Source organism: Gallinula chloropus (assembly GCF_964237585.1).
Source record: "Gallinula chloropus genome assembly, chromosome: 26".
In the NCBI taxonomy this organism is placed as follows: domain Eukaryota; kingdom Metazoa; phylum Chordata; class Aves; order Gruiformes; family Rallidae; genus Gallinula; species Gallinula chloropus.
In genome coordinates, this window is record NC_140111.1 from 3,840,778 (window position 1) to 3,862,928 (window position 22,151).

A 22,151-nucleotide genomic window follows, 5' to 3' on the forward strand; every position below is an offset into this window, starting at 1 on the left:
AGGACTAGAGCACGTCAAGTAATAATCCATGAAAAGTCCATGATGACAGCTGAGGTGAGATCAGGGGAGGAGTAAATGAAAGACTGGCACCAGTCTTGACCTCTCTAATTTGTCCTTCCAAGTTGGTAAGCAACAGGTCTCATAATGCTTCCCCTCTGGTCAGACTGTCACCTGGCTTAAGAAATTACCCACAACACATCCGAAGAGTCTCCTGGACCACTTGCAGTTTGCTACTCTGCTTTTCCAAGAACTGAGAGGTGACTGGAACCTTTCACCAGGATTAATGTGATGCTTCTTGTAGTTGAAGAAACTGTCAAGTGACTAGGTATGATATCCTGGGATTATTTTGAGGCACACATTGTCACCATGCGTATCTCTGTAGGCAGGTGAACCCTAATGTTAAGTGAGGGAGATCACATGCTAAGTGTTCACTGAGGCACTTCCTTTATTCTTCTGAGCCAGTGTTCCAGTCCTAAACTTCATGCCTTTTAAAGGAACAATATTACTTGGCAGGCAGGAAGCAAGACACACTGAGAAGTTTACAGCAGTGTTCAAGCAGCAAAGGTTGCAAAGCTCTCATACTTCCAGTATCAAGGGTTGGGTTCCACGCCATTTCCCGTGGAGGCTGATTTTCACTCCTCTAGTGTTGTGTGTCTCAACCTGGGCAAGATGTTTGCCAGAATGAAAAGTTTAGTGTTGTTTTCAAATTGATCTCACCAGACTGGTGATATTTGCTATGCTGAGTAATCCTTAGGCGATCTCCATTGTCAGTGCTGAACTGATAGAGTTGGAATGTCTTTCATACCTCATGTAGGTCACGTCTTTAGGAGAGATTTGTTCCTCTACATGTTGTGGAGAAGACCACAATGAAACAGGTTGTCACACTCCAGCCCATAGAGGACCCCACACCAGAGCAGGTGGAAGTGGCCTGAAGGAAGTCGTGACCCCACAAGCTGCTGTTGTGAGGTCTATGGAGAGAAGCCCACCCCGTTGAAGAGCCCATGCTGGAGCAGCTCATGAAGAACTGTAGCCCCCATGGGAAGAATTCCCATTGAGGAAGTTAATGGAGGAGCGTCTCCCATGAGAGGGACCCCACAGTGGAGCAAGGGAAGAGTGTGAAGAGTCGTCCCTTGAGAAGGAAGAAACAGGAGAAATAACATGTAAAATGTAATGAACTGACCACAAGCCCCTGTGCTACTCAGGGGGAGGAGGGAGAGAAATCAAGAATAAAGTTTAGCCCAGGAAGAAGGGACAGACACGGGGAGGTGTGTTAAGATTTGGTTTTATTCTTATTATCCTACTCTGGTTTGATAGGGTAATAAATAGATTAATTTTATTCATTCTTGAGTCTATTTTGCCTGTGAAGTTAATTGCTGAATGATCTCTACCTGTCATTATTGTGACCCACGAGCCTTTCATTATATATTTTCTCCCCTATCCAATAATTACTTCAATATTTCCAAAGAAATTCATCCCTTTTCCAGCTGAATCCACTGTTCATGTTAGAAATTTCTTCCCATGTTGACATCATGGAAAACAAACCTTTACAGATAAATACTCCTATCCATAGATCTACCCTATTAACTCTGGCCTTTGAACCAGTGAATCAAGTTGATGTCAGTTGTCCTCTCCATCTGCTAAATTGTCTGGCAAGGTAATGATATTCTTTTCTGCAGGTGCATTCAGTTTGTATTTATTTCTCTTCATTCTATTGTTTAAGCATTTCTCAGGAAACCAGAGATCAGTGGGGCCACAATAGAAGATGTGGATTTTTAAAAAAATAAGTAGTTTTCTTTTTCTCTTTCCTTAAAAAGGCCACAAATTCTTTTGCAATGGTGATGAATATTCCTCCTGATAATGTGCATGGTTAGTACAACAGGTAAAGACTAATTAGAGCAGACAAAGCCTTTGCAAATAAACCCTTTGACACCGCTGTTTAATTATGTGCCACATAATTATAACAAATGAGAAATACAATTATGCTGTATATGTTCATTGAAACACATCTAGTAGCTGCCTCATTAGCTACACAATGCTTACAACTCTATAGGGAGTGGCAGAAACCCAAACGCAGAGCTCATTATGGCTGACAGCATTTTCACCAGCCCCTTGGAGAATGTGGTGCTACCTCCCTGTTATGCTGTGGCAAAGTCTGGCAAGCTGCCTTGAAGGAATGACAGGCAGAAGCAGGAAGAAAAGTTACTTGGAGTTTTAATGGAGACCAGTGTGAGATGTGAGACTAGAAACAGGATTGGACCAATCAGATTTTGTAGCCGCTTTCCTCTTCCATTATTTGTGTGTCACCTTGTCCGTTGGAGCTCTGTCATGAGCTCCAGGCATAGGCAAGCCAGTCTTCTGGTAGACCTACTTGTTCTCCAGAGTATCAGGATGCAGTCCTGCACTGGAGAGGATGCTGTTCTCAAAGACCTGACAGGTTTGCTGAGGTCCAGCAGCACCACCTACCTGTTAGGTATCAGAATGTACACCTCTCTAGCTGAACCAGCTGTCTGGAAAGACACCAGGGGTGCATATTTCTCATGTATTAGATGGTGAGATCTGGGAACGATTCGGATGTGTCATGTTTTCATTCAGTAGACAGAAAATTACCTTTGTCCCATGTACTCATCAGGAGGAGTAGTTTTTTTCAAGAATAAAAGAACCTCTTGGAATCTATTTTCTTTTCCAATAAGTCCTTGACTCAATAGACAGATGAGTGTCCCTTAAAGACAAGCCCTGTGTAGGTGGCAGAAGATCAATAACATATGGGAGCAGAGAAAGAATCCTGAAGGCAAATGAGGTAGCTCACCTGCTGGTCTGAGAAGGCTGTGGTTGATATCTGTGGAAAAGCCACATCACAGGCCTTGAGTTTTTCAATGTGTTCATGTTCCCAGTGGAAAACAGTCTGTTGGGTATTGATTGCTTGCAGCTGTAGGAGTCAGTTATTTTTTCCTCACTAAGTACAACAAAACCCTCTCTCTGGTTCTCCTCTTTGCTCCTGGTACAACCTGTATGGAGAGAGTTATAGAGCACTTGCTTATCTGCTTTAATCTCTTATTCTTTAACCACTCATGGACTTGGGGCTGATGTCACCTAACTTTGGGGATAAAAAATTGTTATGGAAATATCTACACAAAGCATGCACAGGACAAAGGTTTTGCAGAAGGAGAGAATGTGTGCATAGCTCATGTCTAACTGTGCCTTTATGCTTTCTAACTAATAGTGAGTGAAAGACTTTCTATGGGAGAATTCATTGTGGCAACCCAGACAGCCCCTTCAGGTTGTTCAGAAATTGAAGTCTATGGATAATAATTTCTGCCTTTCTTTGGGTGAATTGCACTGTGCTTCTGTTTAATGAAATAAAGATAACACCCAGCCTTCTGGAAGAAATTGCTCTGTCTGCAGGATGTTCTCATGAGACCCTACTACACTTTTTGAGACAGGCAAGGCCACCAGGTAGCATTGCTGTGGTACCAGTGGGTGCTGCCTTGCAGGCCCTTCTCTGAGCCCATCCTGTAGCCAAGGAATGTGCACACCACAACATAGCTCTGAAGGACACACATAATGTTCACCAAGTTGTCCATAAGCCATCAGTGTGTCTTTGTGGCAAAGAAGGCCAATGGTACCCTGGGTACATGAGGAAGAGTATGACCAGCAGGTCATGGGAAGTTCTTCTCCCCCTCTACTCTGCACTGGTGAGGCCACATCTGGTGTATTGTGTCCAGTTCTGGAATCCAGAGTACAAGAAAGACAAGGAACTACTGAAGAGAGTCCAGCAGAGGGCAACAGAGATGATAAGGGGACTGCAGCATGTGTCTTTGGAGGAAAGACAGAGATGGGTCTGTTTAAAGTGGAAAAGAGAAAGTTGATCTCATCAATACTTATAAATATCTAAAAATTGGATGTCTAGAAGAAGGGGCTAGTCTCATTTCAGTGGTGCCCAGAGACAAGACAAGGGGCAACAGGCACAAACTGGAACACAGGAATTTGTGTCAGAATATAAGGGCAAATGTCATTACTGTGAGGGTGACAGCACTGGAACTGGCTGCCCAGAGAGGCTGTGGAGTCGCCTTCCCTGTAGATATTAAAAATCTCCCTGGATGTGATCCCTTGGAATCTGCTGTAGGTGATCCTGCTTTAGCTGGAGGGTGGACTAGATGATCTCCAGAAGTCCCCTCCAACTCCTACCATTCTGTGATTCTGCGACTGTGATTCTGAGAGGAGGGGGTTTGCCTGCCTGTGTTAGTAGTGATGTGAGTTCTGTGTGCATTGTCTGTGTGGCTGGACCTGTCGATTTCCTTTGCATGTCTGTGTGTCTGCAAGTCTCAGGGATATGTACTTTACTAATGGTTGAACCTCCAAACAGGATAGCACCATCTGTGTCCCTGAGATCCTGAGTCCCTAGGCACAAGCCTGGGCTCCAGTGGCTTGGCAGAAGTGTCCTGAGCCATAGTTGCTGGAGTATGAAGCTGCTCTTGACATTGTTTAACAATGCTAAAGGTGTTTGAGACTCCAAGGTGCCTTGGGATAGCACTAAAGCCCAGCTTGTAGCTCTTTAGATCCTCAGTGACTAGAACAATGTGTGCTCCTGTGGTTGTCTTTAAAAGGCACTACAGAATTGTGCTGCAGAAGCAATATTATGGTTGAGCTAGGATGCAGATGGTCGTGGAGGTTCTCATGTACTCATGTCAAAATGCACGTGCATGATGTAGTTTCAATGTCCCTGTTCCAAGAAACAACCTGATTCTGCTACTATTTCAAGTATATTGAAACATTTTTAGTTCCTTTTCTTCTTTGTGAGGCTTATCTTTGGCAACTGCAGTTTATGATATCTGTTTGAAGGGGAGGAAAATTCCATTTATGGTGCTTCAGAACAAACTTGCCTTATGTTCCATGGAATATACCCTGTGCTAATAACACAGACTATTCAAGCTATGGCAGAAGAGCACCTGCATTTAAAATAGAATTTTAGATCTGCAATGTAAGCTGACTGTAGGAGGCATCAGCTCAACACTGTCTCTAATGTAAGAAAACATAGGAAATTCCTCTAGTAAAATCAGCATGATCCATTTTGGAGGCACTGGACAGCAGAACTGCTGAAGGTAGGACACTTCAAAATGCTTATTGTGAATATATAAAGCAAATGCAAGGATGAACTAAGACCTAAATGTAAAGATCCTCATAGCCACTAAACAAGAATTAAACTAAGTGAGAGTTCTGAGAGGTGTTCTGCATCAGGCAACAAAACACTAACCTAAGAGTAAAACAATGACCATTGAGATTTTTATGGACATTAATTAACAGCTAATAACAAAAACAATAGTATAAAATGTACATAATGGAACAAAGAACAGAGTTAGATAGTTTCTACTTCAGCTAAATGGATTTAACAAGTCAAGAAAACTAGTGTGAATGTGTGTCATTACAAACTGCAGGGAATTTTAAATGTCATTCTTCATTCTGTTATGCACAGATTATATTGAGGTATGTCTCAAAATCTGAGGCTTCTTTCATTTCTATGTTAATGGAAACAACCAAAACCAGAAAGATTCCTTTTAAATACATCAGACCTTTAAATGCCTGAGAACATTAGGAGTTTCTTTATTGTGCATGTAAGTTAAAATCACCTGTGGCTCCAAGTTCCACAGCTTTCACTTCCTTGTCCATGTTAGTAAACCCATAGACAAAAGCCATCTTCTGTGAGTGAAGTTATAGCAGAAAGAGAAATTAGCTGGAGTTGGTATGAGAAGTAAGACTGCTCTTTGATACTGTGTCCTTCTCTATGGGCTGTGGTCTGTTGAGCAGGTCCATGTGTGTACAGTGCAAAAGGCACTTCCCCCCTCTGTCCCCATATATAGATACATTTCTGCTGCTGATATGCATTGTGCACCGTGAGATTTACTAGTCTAATCCAGTGGTTGGTTGCCCCTTTGGTAACAGATGATGAGTCTGAGGAACGCAGAATTAACGACCACTTTCTCCTCTGTTACAGGTTAATTCCTTCTCTTTCAGTAAGAAAACACAAAGCTGCCACGAATAGCACAGTGCTGCATGATATCCCATCAGCATCACACACAGAGCAACACTCATCAGGGTAATGAGGAAATGTGACTAATGAAGGAGAGTGTACTTAGCATTCTCCATGGGTATCTTTCACTCTAATTATTCCTTCTTGTTTTGCCTGTCTACAGACAAAGGGTGTTTGGTTTTGCTTTGTTTTGATTTGGTTTTGCATTCTTTGGAATGGGTGTTTCAGTTTCCAGCTGGGCTTTTCTCCAGTGATAAGAGTTGCCTTGGCTTTTCCCTTCCCAGCTTCTGCTTGCTCCATTTAGGTGTTCTTTCCCTGGAGTTGGTCTCCATTAGGTCTTTCTGTCACACTGGCAGCTGGGGAAGGCTGTGAATTTATGTCAAAGGCTCCCACAATCTGAGATACCCTGGCTTTTATCAAAGGTTGGGTTCCTCTAAGCTAGCTTCAGATGTCTTGGAGGAATGCTGTCTACCCTGCCAGACTACTCAGTTAAAAATCTATTTCCTGGCAGAGTACAAGCATATTTCCTAAGAGAAGCTGTGTTCACAGCTCCACAAGGCAGCAGAATGATTTTGCTTTCTTTGAACTGGGGGTTTGTTGGTTTTCATCTATGGAACCAGTTGAGACCACAGACCCAACATCTGGGGGGAGCACAATTAGTCTTATACCCTTCAATCACAACTCTTCAGAGTTGCATGTTTGGTCACTATCACAAATTATGAAACTTAGAGAGCACTAACATCTTGCACATTCAGCATATGCTACCATTGCCTTCTTACTTTGTTCAGCTAAGCCAGCTCTAGACTAGCACCCTTCAACCTCCAGGGATCTCACCTGGCTGAATCACCACGATCTTACTGCAGTGACCAACAGTCTGTCCATTTGATTCCTTCCAGATGAAGCCAACAGAAGGACCAGAAACAGAAAACCACACTCTTCTGACTGACTTTGTCCTCTACGGATTGTCCAACCACCCAGAACTTCAGCGTTTGCTGTTCTTCATATTCTGCTTGATTTACACCATCACCATCATGGGGAACCTTCTCATCTTTATGGTCACAATCCACCCCACCCTACGCATCCCCATGTATTTTTTCCTCCGTGTCCTGTCTTTTCTGGATATTTCCACAGCATCAATTGTTGTTCCCAAGATGTTGGTGAACTTCCTGTCACAGGACAGGAGCATTTCCTACACGGGCTGTGCCACACAGCTCTACTGTGTGATTTTCTTAGCAGCCACTGAATGTTACATTTTGGCAGCCATGGCCTATGACCGTTACGTGGCCATATGCAACCCCCTTAGATATGCAATCATCATGAACAGCAGAGTTTGTCTTTCCTTGGTCCTTCTGTCATGTTGCAGTGGTAACATTGTCTCTGTGGTGCAGACAGCTTGGGTGTTCACATTGCCGTTCTGTGGGCCCAAGAATATTGATTACTTTTTCTGTGATATACCCCCCCTCATCATGCTCTCCTGCACTGACACCTCTTTATATGAAAAGCAGATCATTATAGCCACAGCACTGGTCATCTTTACACCATTTTTTTTTATCCTGGTATCCTATGCTTGCATCATCTCCAGCATCCTGAAGATTTCTTCTGTAGAGAGCAGAAAGAAGACCTTCTCCACCTGTTCCTCACACCTTACTGTTGTAACACTGTACTATGCAAGTGGGACCTTGATTTACTTACGACCAAAATCCAGTAATTCACAAGATACTAAGAAAGTTCTAGCTCTCATATACACAACCATAATTCCTACATTAAACCCCCTGATTTACAGCTTGAGAAATAAAGAAGTGAAAGGATTACTAATGAAAACTATAGCTGAATTGAGTAAGATACAGACTTATTCTGCTTGAAAGCAGTGTTTCTGCCTCTCTGTATAATTTTTTGTTACTTCTATGCTCGAATTTTTTGAACAGCCTGACAACTTGGAACACTTGCAGCACAAAAATGGATGTATCTCACACTCAGCTGAGAGACCTTGTGTTACTTCTGTCCAGTATGATTGTGTATGTCTTACTACCACTTATGTCTTACTACCACTATATTCATGAGGTTTCAATCTTTGTTTCCATTGAAAAAAAGAAAAAGTCACTGTAGCAGAGACTGCAATGTGTCCTGGACAAGTACTTTGTCACCTGGGCCATAGTGTCATTTGTATTTTGCACCACTCTGTTACTAATTCTTCAGGCCATTAATAACATCTTTTTGAGAAGTGCTTGAGAGACTCACAGAAGCATTCACAGATATATGACTCCAGGACCTTGATTCATTTACCTTCTGCCATTTGGAAGGGAGAGGGCGGAAATCAGCTCTAGCTTTGTTTCAGAAAACAGAAAACTAAATGCAGTCTTCTATATGACCAGCAGGTGCTCCAGATGATAAGTGCCTGTATGCAAGTATGGCATCAGCCTGTATGTGGCATTTCACCTGGAGGAAACAGAGAACCTGGGCTATATTTGCCTCGTGTATTAGTAGAGCACAAGGGCACCTTCTCTTTCAGCAGAATCCAGAGACCTGCAGATGTCATCTATCTGGATTTCTGCAAGACATTTGACATGGTCCCCCACAACATCCTTCTTTCTAAGTTGGAGAAATATGGATTTGATGGGTGGACTGTTCAGTAATCTTTGTAATCTTTCTCATAGAATAGCTAAGATTGTAAGGGACATTAGAGATCATCTAGTTCCAATCCCCTGCCATGGGCAGGGACACTGTCTACCAGCCTAGGTTGCCCAAAACCCCATCCCAAACTAGTCTTGAAAACTTCTGTGCTCGTGTGTAATAAATTAGATGGGTTTTTTATTCTGTGTTGAGTCTATTTTGCCTGTGACACTAACTGCAGAATGATCTCTCCCTGTCCTTATCTTGATTCCTGAGCCTCTCAATATGTATTTTCTCCCCGTCTAGATAAAAAAGGGAGTGGTAGAGAGACTTTGGTGGGCATCTGGCTTCCAGCTGGGGTAAAACCACCACAGCATGCTATCTGATTTCTAGGTGCCATACCTCAAGGGCATGTGTCAGCCATAAATCACATATTACAGATTCCAATGCAGTGTAGACATATTGGGCATTTTAGGACATATGAATTAATTTGAACTTTTACTTTTATAAAAAACTGAATGAGCAGGGTCTGCTTAGAACCAGAAATAACTAGATTCAGTCAAAATATGTTTGAATCCAAATTCAAGTATATGACATAAGTAGAGTGAAGTGCCTATGCCTGTGTAAGTGAAATGAACTGCAGTCTGCATAGCCTGGGTCCTCTCTGAATGTGAAGTCCAGGGCACACACCCCTCATAACAGCAGGCCTCATAAACAGCTTATCTTTTTCTCATTTTTCACAGAATCGCAGAATCACAAGGTTGGAAAAGACCTCTGAGATCATCAAGTCCAACTGTACCTGTCTGCTACTAACCCATATCCCTGAGCACCTTGTCTACCCATCCTTTAAATATATCCAGGGTTGGTGACTCAACCGCCTCCCTGTGCAGCCTGTTCCAATGCCCAATAACCCTTTAGGTGAAGAACTGTTTCCTAATGTATAATCTGAACCTGCCCTGGTGCAGCTTGAGGCCATTCCCATTCATCCTATTGCCCGTGGCTTGGGCAGAGAGACCAACACCCATCTCTCTACAACTTCCCTCCAGTTAATAATAAGGTCTCCCCTCAGCCTCCACTAGGCTAAACATCCCCAATTCCCTCAGCCATGCCTCATAAGATCTGCTCTCCAGCCCTTTCCCCAGCCTGGTTGCCCTTCTCTGGACACACTCCAGGACCTCAATGTCCTTCTTGTAGTGAGGGACCCAAAACTGAACACAGGATTTGAGGTGCAGCCTCACCAATGCCAAGTACAGGGGCACAATCAGTTCCCTAGACTTGCTGGCCACGGTGTTTCTGATACAAGCCAAGATGCCGTTGGTCTTCTTGGCCACCTGGGCACACTGATGACTGATATTCAGTTGGCAGTGAACCAACACCCTCAGGTCCTTCTCCACCATGCAGCTTTCTAGCCAGTCTGTCCCAGGCTTGTAGCACTGCACAGGGTTCTTACGTCCCATGTGCAGGACTCTACACTTGGTGTTGTTAAACCTCATCCCGTTAGTTTCAGCTCATCAATCCAGCCTGTTCAGATCCCTTTGAAGAGCCTCTCTACCCTCAAACAGATTGACACTTCCCCCCAGTTTAGTGTGTCTGCAAACTTATATAGGGAAGGTTCAGTCCCTTCATCCTTGTCATTGATAAAGATATTGAACAGGACTGGACCCAGGACTGAGCCCTGTGGAATGCCACTTGTGACTGGCCTCCGGATGGATCTAGCTCCATTTACCACAACTTTTTGGGCTCAGCCATACAGCCAGTTTTTTACCCAGCAGAGGCTGTGCTTGTCCAGGCCAGTGGCAGCCAGATTCTCAAGAAAAATGAGAATGGTGTCAAAAGCTTTACTGAAGTCCAGGTACTCTATATCCACAGCTTTTTCCTCATCCACTAAAGAAGTCACCTTGTCATAGAAGGTGATCAGGTTAGTTTGGCAGGACCTGCCTTTTGTAAACTTTTGTTGCCTGGGCCTGATTATGCAGTTGTCACATGTGTGCTATGTGATAGCACTCAAGACGATCCATTTCATGATCTTCTCCAGCAGTGAGGTCAGACTGACAGGCCTGTAGTTGCCTGGATCCTCCCTCTGACCCTTTATGTAAATGGGTGTAACATCTGCCAGCCACCGGTCAAGAGGAACTTTCCTAGTCTGCCAGGACTGCTGGTAGATGATGCAAAGGGGTTTGGCAAGCACCTCCTCCAACTTCCTCAATACCCTGGAGTGGAAACCATCTGGCTCCACAGATTTCTGAATATCTAATTGGCTTAGCAGGTTTCTAACCATTTTCTTCTGGATCATGGGAGTTTTGTTCTGCTCTCCTTCCCTGTCTTCTGGCTTGTGAGACTGAACACCCATGGAACATCTTACCTAACTATTAAAGACTGTGGCAAAGAAGGAATTAAGTACCTCAGCCATGTTCTCATCCTTTGTCACTAATGTTCCCCTTTGATCCAGTATGGGATGGAGATTGTCCTTGGCCCTCATTTTGCTGATGATGTATCTGTAGAAAGACTTTTTATTCTAGCAGGACTGTAGCCCTTCTGATTTTTCTCTCTGCATGATCTTACTTCATCCCTGTAGTTCTCCTGAGATACCTGCCCCTTCTTCCAATGTTCACAGACTTTCCTCTTTTTTCTGATATTCACCTAGATCTCTCTGCTCAGCCAAGCTGGTCTTCTTCCTTGCCAGCTCCATTTCTTGCACATGGGGACAGCTTGTTCTTGTGCTGCCAGGATTTCCTTCTTGAAGAAGCCCCTCCTGGCCTCCTTTGACTGTCTCCCATGGAACTTCATCAACCAGCCTGCTGAACAGTCCAAAGTCTGCCCTCTGGAAGTAAAAGGTGGCTGTTATACTGACCCCCCCCTCCTTATTTCTCCTACAACTGAGAATTCTATCACCTTGTGATAGAATCACCTATGCCCAAGGCGTCCTCCAGATGTTACCTCTCCCACAAGGCCTTCTCTGTTTACAAACAGGTTCAGTGGTGCACCTTCCGCAGGCAGCTCACTCACCAGTCTCACTCAAGAAACCTCCTAGGCTGTTTCCTCTCTGCTCTATTAAGCTTCCAGCAGACATCTGGTGTTTGTACACATCTGGTAAGTTGAAGTCTCCCACAAGGACAAGGACTAGAAATCGTGAGGCTTCTTGCAGTTGTTTGTAAAATAACTCATCAGCCACTTGTTCCTGGCTGGGTGGTCTGTAGCAGACTCCTGCCACAATATCTGCCTTATTGTGTTCTCCTCTCATTTTTACCCATAAACACTCAGCCCTGTCATCACCATCATCAAAATAAGGCTATCAAAACACTCCCTAACAAAGAGGGCTACCCCACCTCCTCTTCTTCCTTGCCTGTCCTGCCTGAAGGGTTTGTAGCCAACCATCGCAGCACTCCAGTTAGGTGAGTCCTCTTACCACATTTCTGTGATGGTGATAAAGTCATAGTCTCCTTGTCTTACAATAACTTCTAGTTCCTTTTGTCTGTTGCCCATGCTGTGTTTGTTTGTCTCACAGTACTGGAGAGAAATTCAAGAAATGTATTTATTTTTTTCACAGATAACGTCAGCCCTGAAGCAGACATACCTCCAAAGAAAAGAATGTGCAATGTACATGCTTCCCTTTGGCTAACACATGAGGAGTAGTGTAAACCCTACATCATAAAATGTACATAAAAAGTACTTATTTTCTTAAAGGCTGCTACGGCAGGAAACTCTTAGTGGCTATAGCAAAACCATTTTTGTTCAGACCCAAGGAAGTTTGTATACATTTCATAGTTAACTTTGTTCCTAGCCTCTCATTCAATGCTTAGACAGAATGATGTATAAGTGGGTTTATTTATTGTTTTGGCTACTTTCCCTGGAGTCATCTTTGGAGGAAGGGAATCAGGCAACTCTGAGAACGCAGTCATAGCAGTTCTATGTGTAATAAGGCTCTTGATGTGTGAACGGGAAAAGATCATATGAGAGAAGAACTGTTGCACCAAGGAGGTGCCAAACCTACATCACAGGGTAAAGAGATGTCTAGTTATGAAGATAGCAGCTAATTACGGAAATTGACAGAATTTTAAGGTTATAGATGCAACGGAGCCAAACTGAAGATCTAAGAAAATATTTGGCATCATTGAGACTATCTCCACTGAACAAAATTTCCACTGTAAAGGGCAGGGATATAAGAGGGTTTCTAGGATAGGGGTTTCTGAGCCAGGAGAGGGGACAGATCTCTTTGTGCTGAAAAGTGTACTTTGCTCAGACGCCCTTTTACATTGTTCCTCTTATAGAAATGCTCAGATGGTAAGAAATGGAGCCACAGAACATAACCAATCCTGTTACAGAATTTGTCCTCCTGGGCTTCAACTACAGTCCTAGGATTCAGCAATTCCTCTTCACAGTCTTCTTCATTGTCTACCTGCTGACCTGCTTGGGAAACATCACCATTGTCACCACTGCTATCACTGACTACCATCTGCACACACCCATGTACTTCTTTCTGGCCAACTTAGCATTCACAGATATCACCGAATCATCAGTAAATACTCCCATTTTATTGTCAGGTCTCCTCTCACAGAACAAAACTGTTCCGTTCAAGGAGTGCATCCTTCACATGTTTCTCTTTCATTTCATTGGTGGTGCTCATATCTTCCTTCTTGCAGTGATGGCAGCTGATAGGTATGTGGCTATCTGTAAGCCCTTGCAGTACTTGACAATCATGAAACATGAGGTGTGTGTAGGTCTAGTGGCAGGATCATGGGTAGGTGGGTTCATTCATTCTGCAACACAGATTGCTCTACTTCTCCCTTTACCTTACTGTGGTCCTAACACCCTTGACAATTTCCACTGTGATGTCCCACAAGTACTGAAAGTGGCCTGCACTGACACCTACCTGACAGAGCTGCTGATGGTCTCAAATGGTGGACTGCTCCTCATAATAATTTTTGTCCTGCTGGTCATTTCATATGCTGTCATTTTAGTCAAGATAAGGAGTCAAGTCACTGAAGGAAAGTACAAAGCTTTGTCTACCTGTATAGCCCAGATAACGGCAATAAGCATAACATTCATTCCAGGTATATTCATCTATGCTCGGCCCTTCAAGACATTTGAACTGGACAAAGTGGCCTCCATCTTCTTCACTGTGCTTGTTCCAATGCTGAATCCCATGGTTTATACCCTGAGAAACACTGAAATGAAAAAGGCCATTAGAAGATTTGTTTCTAGGGTTCTGTTCTCAGGAGAAAAGGGAATAGATTAGCCCTGTGCTGAATGATCACCCTTTTTCTTTGTAACTGTTGTAACTTAATTGTTACTGAAATGCCTGAACTCCAGCAAATGCACTTGCAGCTGAGAAATCCTTTCTGGAGAGCCAAGGCAGAGGAATTCCAACTTAGGTCCCTTTACATAAGGTACAGTTCCCATCAATACTGTGGAGTCTAGGGCAGGATACCTCTTGTTAACTTTAAGTAAGGTGTGCTGAATCTTGCCCCAAAACCCTTGTTATTTCCAGGAGTAAAGGAATCATGCTGGCTTATCACTGGAATAAGTTCTTTTTTTGTTACTATGTCCAATGCTGAGTGGCTTGTCAGTTTTTGAAAAACAGGGGAAGAGAGTGAGGAAGAAGGATCAGCAGAGAAAATGTGTGATGAACTGACCCCAACCCCCATTTCCTATCCCCCTGTGCTACTCAGAGGAGGAGGCAAAGTGATCAGGAATAAAGATCTGGTTTTATTCCTCATTGCTCTGCTCTGTTTTGCTTGGGTAATAAATTTATTAGTTTTTTGTTGTTGTTGAGTTTGCTTTGCCCATGAAGGTTACTGACAAACGATCTCTCCCTGTCCTTATCTTGAACCCTGAGCTTCTCATTATATCTTCTTTCCCCTGTCCAGCTGAGGAGGAGGAGTGATAGAGCAGCTTTGGTGGGCATCTGGCCTCCAGCCAGGGTCAACCTACCATAGAAAAGAAAGTTCAAAAAGATGTACAAACACTGAGCTCTGCAAGAGGCAGTGTTTCAGAATATTGAAAAGCAGAAACATGTTGGAAATCTAGTTCATTAAAGAAGATAAAATATTACATTTTTATTGAAAAAGAATAGTGTTCACAAATATATCAAGTCAAGAATCATCACTCACTCACTGAGGACCTACGATTTGGTATTCAATTTATCTAATTTTGAAGGTCCAAATTTTATATATCTCCATTTATCACAGACAGTCCCTTTAAAATCAGTGCAATGACATAAATATGTCTAAGGTAATCATCCTAAAGTAAATACTTGAAATGCCTAGACAAATTCCTTCTAAAAAGTGTCCATTTGCCTTGACTCAGAGAGAGAGACAGACATACCCAACTACAGTGGTTTTGAAGTTCAGGCTGCAGAATCATAGAAGTAAAAAATTCTACTACTTTGATATTCCAGGGGTACTTCAAAGAGATAAAGGCACTTGTGGACAAGCAATTGAATTTCATCCTAAACGACTGAATCTAGAGCTCAAATCCACACGTAAATTGATCTCTCCTCCTGTTCTCCTACTTGCACTGGTTGGGATGGAGATAATTTATGCTTGTGTGGTGCTGTGTTTTGTGAGGCCAAAAATGAGGAAAAGCTCTCGGGTTGTGATGGGAACAGCTTAAAAAATGAAGAAAAAAACCCCAAACAAAACCACAACTGATGTAACAGCATCTCCTACCACCAGCAGACCAATGCCCAGCCACTCTTGGAGCAATGTTTAATTTTGAATAACTCCCTCCAGTTTTATTGCTAGAGCATGATGTCATATGGTATGGCATATCCTTTTGGACAATTTGGATCAGGTGTCCTAATCCTGCTGTGTCTCTTCCCAAATTCTTGGCCACCCCATGCATATTTGTTGAGAAATGGAATATAAACACAGTGTTTATACACTGTTCACCAATAGGTATAACAGAAGTCTATGTGGTGGTTTGACTGTGGCTGGAGGCCAGACACCCACCAAAGTCGCTCTATCACTCCCTTTCTCAGCTGGACAGGGGAGAAAAGATGTTTTAAGAGGCTTAGGAGTCAAGATAAGACTTTTGAGGTCATGGAATCCAACTGTACCTGTCCACTACTAAACCATATCCCTAAGCACCTCGTCTCCCCCCCTTCTAATTACATCCAGTGTTGATGACTCAACTGCCTCCATGGACAGCCAGTTCCAGGCTCTGATAAGCTGATAGGAATAAAGGGCTTTCTAAGCTTATATTTCTATTTCTTCTTTAAGAAAATATTAGAAAATAGAAATATTTTCATGTATTTTTTATGTTCTGCATTTTTTATGCAATTATGAATATTCCACATGTAAAATGAAAACCACAACCATCCATATGAAAATGTTGTACAAATGTAGCATACAATCAACAGAGATAACATCAGATGAACTACTTGATGTTTTTATTAAAAAGAGACTATTTGATCTACTGTTATTCCCCAAACATGATAGGTTGTTGAATTTCTTCAGATATTTTGCTTGTGCAACTGTTTGCACCTGTAGAAATCCTCTTTGTGCAACATCTTCCATCATGTATTTGAAAACAACCAGCCAAATGAGACTTGTACGAAATTGCAGAGGTGCAACAGGTACCTGTCTTGCTTAGTTAAACTGTTGGAATTGATTGGCTGGCTAAAGGCAATAGGAAAGGGGGTGCAGGTCACATAGCTCTATGCCCTTAGCCACTTAAATTAGGGGTGCATAGGGTGAGTGGGCAAGCAAGTACACAAGCAAGCAAAAACGTAAGAAAGGAAGATTTTCCACTGATTTTATTTTTTCCAGGCAATAAGATAAGCTAGGTAGCATATTTGAATGCAGAGAGTCAGGATGCATCTCAGGTACTTAATTGTTGCTGCCTAAAATTCAGTTAACAAAGGCTACCCACATTGTCCAGACTTAGTGAAAGAATTAAGTTCTCTGCAGGGAGAATTTAGCTCATGACAGTTGTCTAAGACAGGTCAGATGAATCACCACAGCTGCTGATATAAATTCCACAAAGAGGAGTAATTGGTTTATCAGAGGACTATGGGGGTGGAGTTCAGATTTCTCTAGACCTGGTCTAGGAGACAAACTGTTCTTTATCTAGTGCATCAGCAGCAAATACTGGATTCACCTCTGTGTCTTGAGGCATTTTAATGGTTTTGATTTTAGGCAATATCTGCACTTTTCCAACTGAATTACCTGCGTGCTTCACCTCCAATGTCTTTTTCCTATGATTACTTACGCTTCATAATCCAAGTCCCTTCTCAGGTAGGATGATCTGAAGCTTGGTGCAGTTCTGAGGAAAGCTCATTCCATTTTCAGTTTTGCACTGGCAATAAGGTTGACACCACACAAGCTCTGACTCTTCCTCAGAAACAGTCTTGGAAAGCTATCTCAGCAACTACTGCACTCTCAAACACTCCTAGATGTCCTTGTAATATTTCTTGGACAATGGCATATTTATGTTAAATATCATGTCTGAAACCTATTTCTGGGTTGTGGTTCATACACTGAGCACAAACCCCCCCAGATCCCAAAACAAAAAAAAAAAACAAACCAAATTTGAGGATATAACAATAATTATTATGCTTTAAGATGCTGTATAGACATCAGGTGAAGGTCTAGCTTAAGTGAACATAACATGAATACAGAGCATGAGCTGCACCAACACGTTTGTGTAGAGGGAAGAAGAATAGCTTTTTAGGACAGATCTTTATGTCAGAGGTAAATATGTTATATGTCAGAGCCCAGGTGAAGTGTTTATGCTGATCTTTGAAGGCTATCTCTTAGGAAACAGTACAGGTTTCAGCTGAATTATTTAGCTGGCAGTAGAGACAGTAAAAAGGGGAGATGAGATTTTTCAGTATAATATTAATTCCTTTTTGAGTTTGCTTGTTAAAGAGAAAGGCAATACAAGTAATCTCAGCATTAAAAAAACAAGAAAAAAAGAAACTTCACAACAACTAATTAATGGCAAAGAGATTAATTATGTTTTGCACAGTTGAGTTTCTTTAGATCCTCCAGGGAGGTTAACCTGTGTATCATTGGAACCCTTTTTTCTTCATAATCAAAACACTTTAGAATGAGACTTAAGGAAGCTTCATTTAAGCTTCTACTGACTTTGCTTCTGAGAACTACTTTTACTGCCATGAAAAAAGTTAAGAATTTTTTGTTTCTTGAAAAGGGAGGAGTGAAAAAAGCCTTTCCTTAGGAAAAAAATTTAAATGAATTTCAAAGCTTTAACCATTTTAAATCCTTAAAGTGATTGAGGCGAATATATACATACATAAAACCACTAGTGTTTATATATATATATAAAAGCAGATATATAACACACTAGTGTTATATATATATTTTTATATATATATTAGCCTCAATCACTTTAAGGGACATTGTATTTAAAATGGTTAAAGCTTTGAAATTCATGCCTCATATAAAGATGTTTCAGACTGTGCTCCAAGAAGAAAGACATCCAATATCATTCATCCATTCAGAATAAACCTTTTCTGTAACTGTTGTAGGACCCTCCCATAAAGACTATTAGCAACATACTGTGTTCCCTGAATTCACCCTGTCTGCTCCTTATTTCCATATGCCATGTGTGCATGAAAGGAAGAGCTGATACAAAGTGGAACTGGTGTGGTAGAACACAAGACACAACTTCAGCTAGTGTAAATCAGAATTTCACCTTTAGGAAGGAGCACTGATTTTTGTTATCTAAGAAACACAGTCATTGATTTTGCTAGAGCCTAGCTCACACATATGCCATCCTGTCTCCTCTATAATGAAGGGGAGTTCTTGATAAATTATTCCATTATTCCCTTGACCAAGGGAGCAGTTTGTGACTGGATTAATGTCCCCAGCCCTAATACATGAACGATTGATTCTCACTTGTTGTCAAGTTGATTATTTAATTTTACTGTGCCTTGAAGAAAAAGGTGTAGGACTCTGTCAGGGACATTCCCTTCATCCATGTAAGGCTGATTCAAGCTTCAGCATGTGGTATTGAGAGTACAAGAGGAATATGAAGAAACTTTGATGAAGATGCTACAGAGTGCATTACAGTAATTACCCAGGCAGCCCTCCCCAGAACCACCAGAGCACAGACCTTGACAAGATGCCTAGTTTTCAGCGGGTGCTTCTGTCCCACAGGTAACTCTCAGGTCTTTCATGAACTGAGGCAGTGCCTGGATCAGTTTCCTTAGATGTCTAACAGGAATTAAGTTAAACCACTCAGAGTTCATGATAAGCTGTAACAAAGCCAAACTTATGGACAAAAATAAAGAAGTAGTTCCAAAGGCATTTTGTTGGCTCCTCCTCATCCTTTAAATATTAACACATATATGCATGGATGTATGTGCATCTGGGTATGTGCATACACACAAAACAAAGCACAGCACACAATCGAAGTAAATAAATGTCCTGTATTTGTGATTTGTTACATAATGTTTGCAATTAATACAGTAAGGGAGTAAGGGAGGCTTAATAAAAGTAATAAAGAATGAGAAATGTAAAAGACAAGGAAGTCAATGCCTCAAATTACTAGACCATATCTAAAAATGTTTTGCTTCCTATGAAAACATTTTTATGAATGTATTTTAATAATTTTAATAATACATTTACACATATTTACATTACTTCCATTTCATATCTGATTAGTTATCTTTTTCTGACAATAATTAGGCCTCATTGAAATGATATGATCTTGTGGTAAGAGAATAGATTAACATTTTTTCTCAGGTTTCCTGCTAGATAACCTTTCAATGACTGCACACATCTTTTTCTGATTGCTTTTTTGTCTGTAATTTCTTTAAGTCCATGTATAGACTTGGTAGAAAAGGAGAAGTCTAACTTGCAACATAGGAGGAGTTGAATTATAGTGTGGAGGTGCACATCTCTTCCTACTGAGGTTCTGACTGCTCTCCTGTGATCCAGCAGAAATTACTAGGATTTTATTTATAGAAGACATAAGTGTCTATGATCCAGAACAAAAACTTATTTAAGAAGTCACATCCTACCAATTCCAAATGCCTAGCTTGATCTGATGGAGTTAAATACTTTCCCATTCAGCTTGGTATGAAATCCACTGAGAAAAGGGTGTCAAAATTTTCTTGTTCGTCTAGCGAGAATGATTTGGGGAAAGTTATGCAACAATTTTACATTCAAGAAACACCAACTGCTGTGTGGCCATGCAAATAGAGGCTACCACACTATGCTGAATGAGATATGTTATATACCTTTACATTTTCTCACACACATCAGTGTAATCATCAACATAATCTGAGAGGGGATCTTATCAATCCTTATAAATATCTAAAGGGTAGGTGTCCAGAGGATGGGGCAAGAATCTTTAAAGTAGTGCCTAGAACAGGACAAGGGGCAATGGGCACAAACTGGAACACAGGAAGTTCCATCTCACCATGAGGAGAAACTACTTGGAGGGTAACAGAGCACTGGAACAGGCTGTCCAGAGATTTTGTGGAGTATTCCTCTCTGGGAACTTGGTTATATGTGCAATTTCCACCTTAGGTGATGAATAGCATGTCCATTCTTTCATTTGGAAGCTATGAAGTAGCCAACAAAGCCTTTCCCATTATTACATAAGGAGGAGATCAACAAAAGTTTCTAAAACTTTTCTAAAAGTTTCTAAAACTTTTCTAAAACCATCCTAAAAGTTTCCCTATATTCATATTGCTTACACTGACAGTTAACTGCTCAGTAATAACAAAAGCATCCCTGAATTTTCAACACTGCAGCAACAAATCCAAAACATAACCCCAAACTAGCTAGAAGGAGGGAAAAAAAAAAGGAAGGAAATACTTTTACAGTTCCAGGAATATTATGTGTTAAATAATAAATGTTACTAAATAATTCTAAGAAAGTCATGCACCTTAGAGATTTTAAGATCCCTGGGCATCTGAGTGAGCACTCCAGAACTACAGCTGCTGCTGCAGTTACTTAACCTTCACTCTTGGAACTAGGAAGAACCCACACTCCCTGAAGAAACAAAGAAAACATTACCTAGAGGATACAAAGAGACAAAATATTCTCCATCTTCTGGCACACAATGTTCTCCTGTCATCAGGCGGTGAGTGGAGCAGCTAAGGTCACAGGCAATCTGGTTGCAGCTTGTGCAGTGAGACAAGTCATGATGAATGGGTTTGGAATTCAACAGAGCCAAACCTCTGCTGCATGAACAGTGGTACTAAATACATAGGTATGTGGGAGAAGATTCATAAGCAGAAGAGCAAAACTTTAGGGCAGAAAAATGAACCACCAACAGTTCTTGAAAGGGAAGTGCATGTTGAGGTGCCTGTATGATTTTAAAGCTGGGAAGGATTTGTGAAGAGAGCAGATAAGAGATGTAGGGTTTAGAGAAGTTGTCGTTCAGATTCAAAGGCGGCTGATAAAAACAATGTCCATAAGAATAACTTTGAAGAAGTACCATAGGCAGTACTGTACTCAGGACTGGGACTTAGTATAGGGACTTGAGATACTGACTGCTTACCTTGACTGAGGATGAAGGACCCTTTGAACTATGGACAAGAAGGATGAGAAAACTTTAGGGAAACCCTTTTCAGATAGTAATTTATACTGAGTTTATAAGTAAATAACTTAGAAATTGAGTGTGTTTTAGTACTACCGTGATTGGACTAGTAATGAGTGATTGTTCTATTTTACATAGACTTCCAAAATATTAGTGAAACTAGCAATGAAATTCCTTGGATCAGCACATATTCCTTGATCCCCATATCCAAATTGTGTAGGTAATAGTGGTTGAAAGCCCATACTCTCACTTCACTTAGATCCACAGGTGGGTATCAGTATTGCCCTAAAGAATGGTATGCCACCCTCTGATGAAGATGTTGACAGATCCAGCAAGGGTGTAATAATCATCTTCCTAGCACCAGATGAAATTTGTTTCTCTTGTAGTTGCAGACTCATTTAGGCTCAGTTCCCTATCAGTCAGTGTTGTAGTTTTGTGTGATTGGGTTTTGGTGGAGAAGAGGGGCTGCAGGGGTGGCTTCTACAAGAAGCAGCCAGAAGCTCTCTGCAGGCCCGACAGAGCGAACAGGCCGGAGTCACTGCTGACCATGGCCGAGCCCATCAGTGATGGTCATAATGCCTCTGGGAATTGCATTTAGGAGAAAAAAAACCTGCAAGCAGCTGCATTTTGCCACCAGAGGAGAGAGTGAAAAGATGTAAGAAACTCTGCAGACACCAAGGCCTGTGAAGAGGCAGGAGAGATCACTGACTCCGTGTCACCGTGTGTGCTGTGCAGTGTAATCATTAGACAGTTTTCTTCCCTTTATTCTGTGTTGAGCCTGTTTTGGCCATGACACTAATTGCAGAATGATCTCTCCCTGTCCTTATTTCAACTCCTAAGCTTCTGAATATATACTTTCTCCCCTGTCCAACTCAGAAATGGAGCGATAGAGCGAATTTGGTGGGTGTCTGGCCTCCAGCTAACCCACCACAGTCAGAAACAACCAGGGGATTAATTCAGAGATTATAGGTACAACTAATCTGTCCAAAGATAAAGATAC

At 41.7% G+C, this 22,151-nt stretch overlaps 1 protein-coding gene across 1 annotated transcript; it reads left to right on the forward strand.

The window, feature by feature from the left end:
- Positions 1–6,921: 6,921 nt before the first annotated feature.
- Positions 6,922–13,871, forward strand: LOC311201090 (uncharacterized protein; the record flags this gene model as incomplete). The annotated part of the gene is made up of 2 exons (XM_084275396.1): positions 6,922–7,861; positions 12,922–13,871. 2 exons carry the CDS (start codon positions 6,922–6,924, stop codon positions 13,869–13,871), a joined length of 1,890 nt encoding a protein of 629 aa, XP_084131522.1.
- Between the last annotated feature and the right edge of the window lie 8,280 nt (positions 13,872–22,151).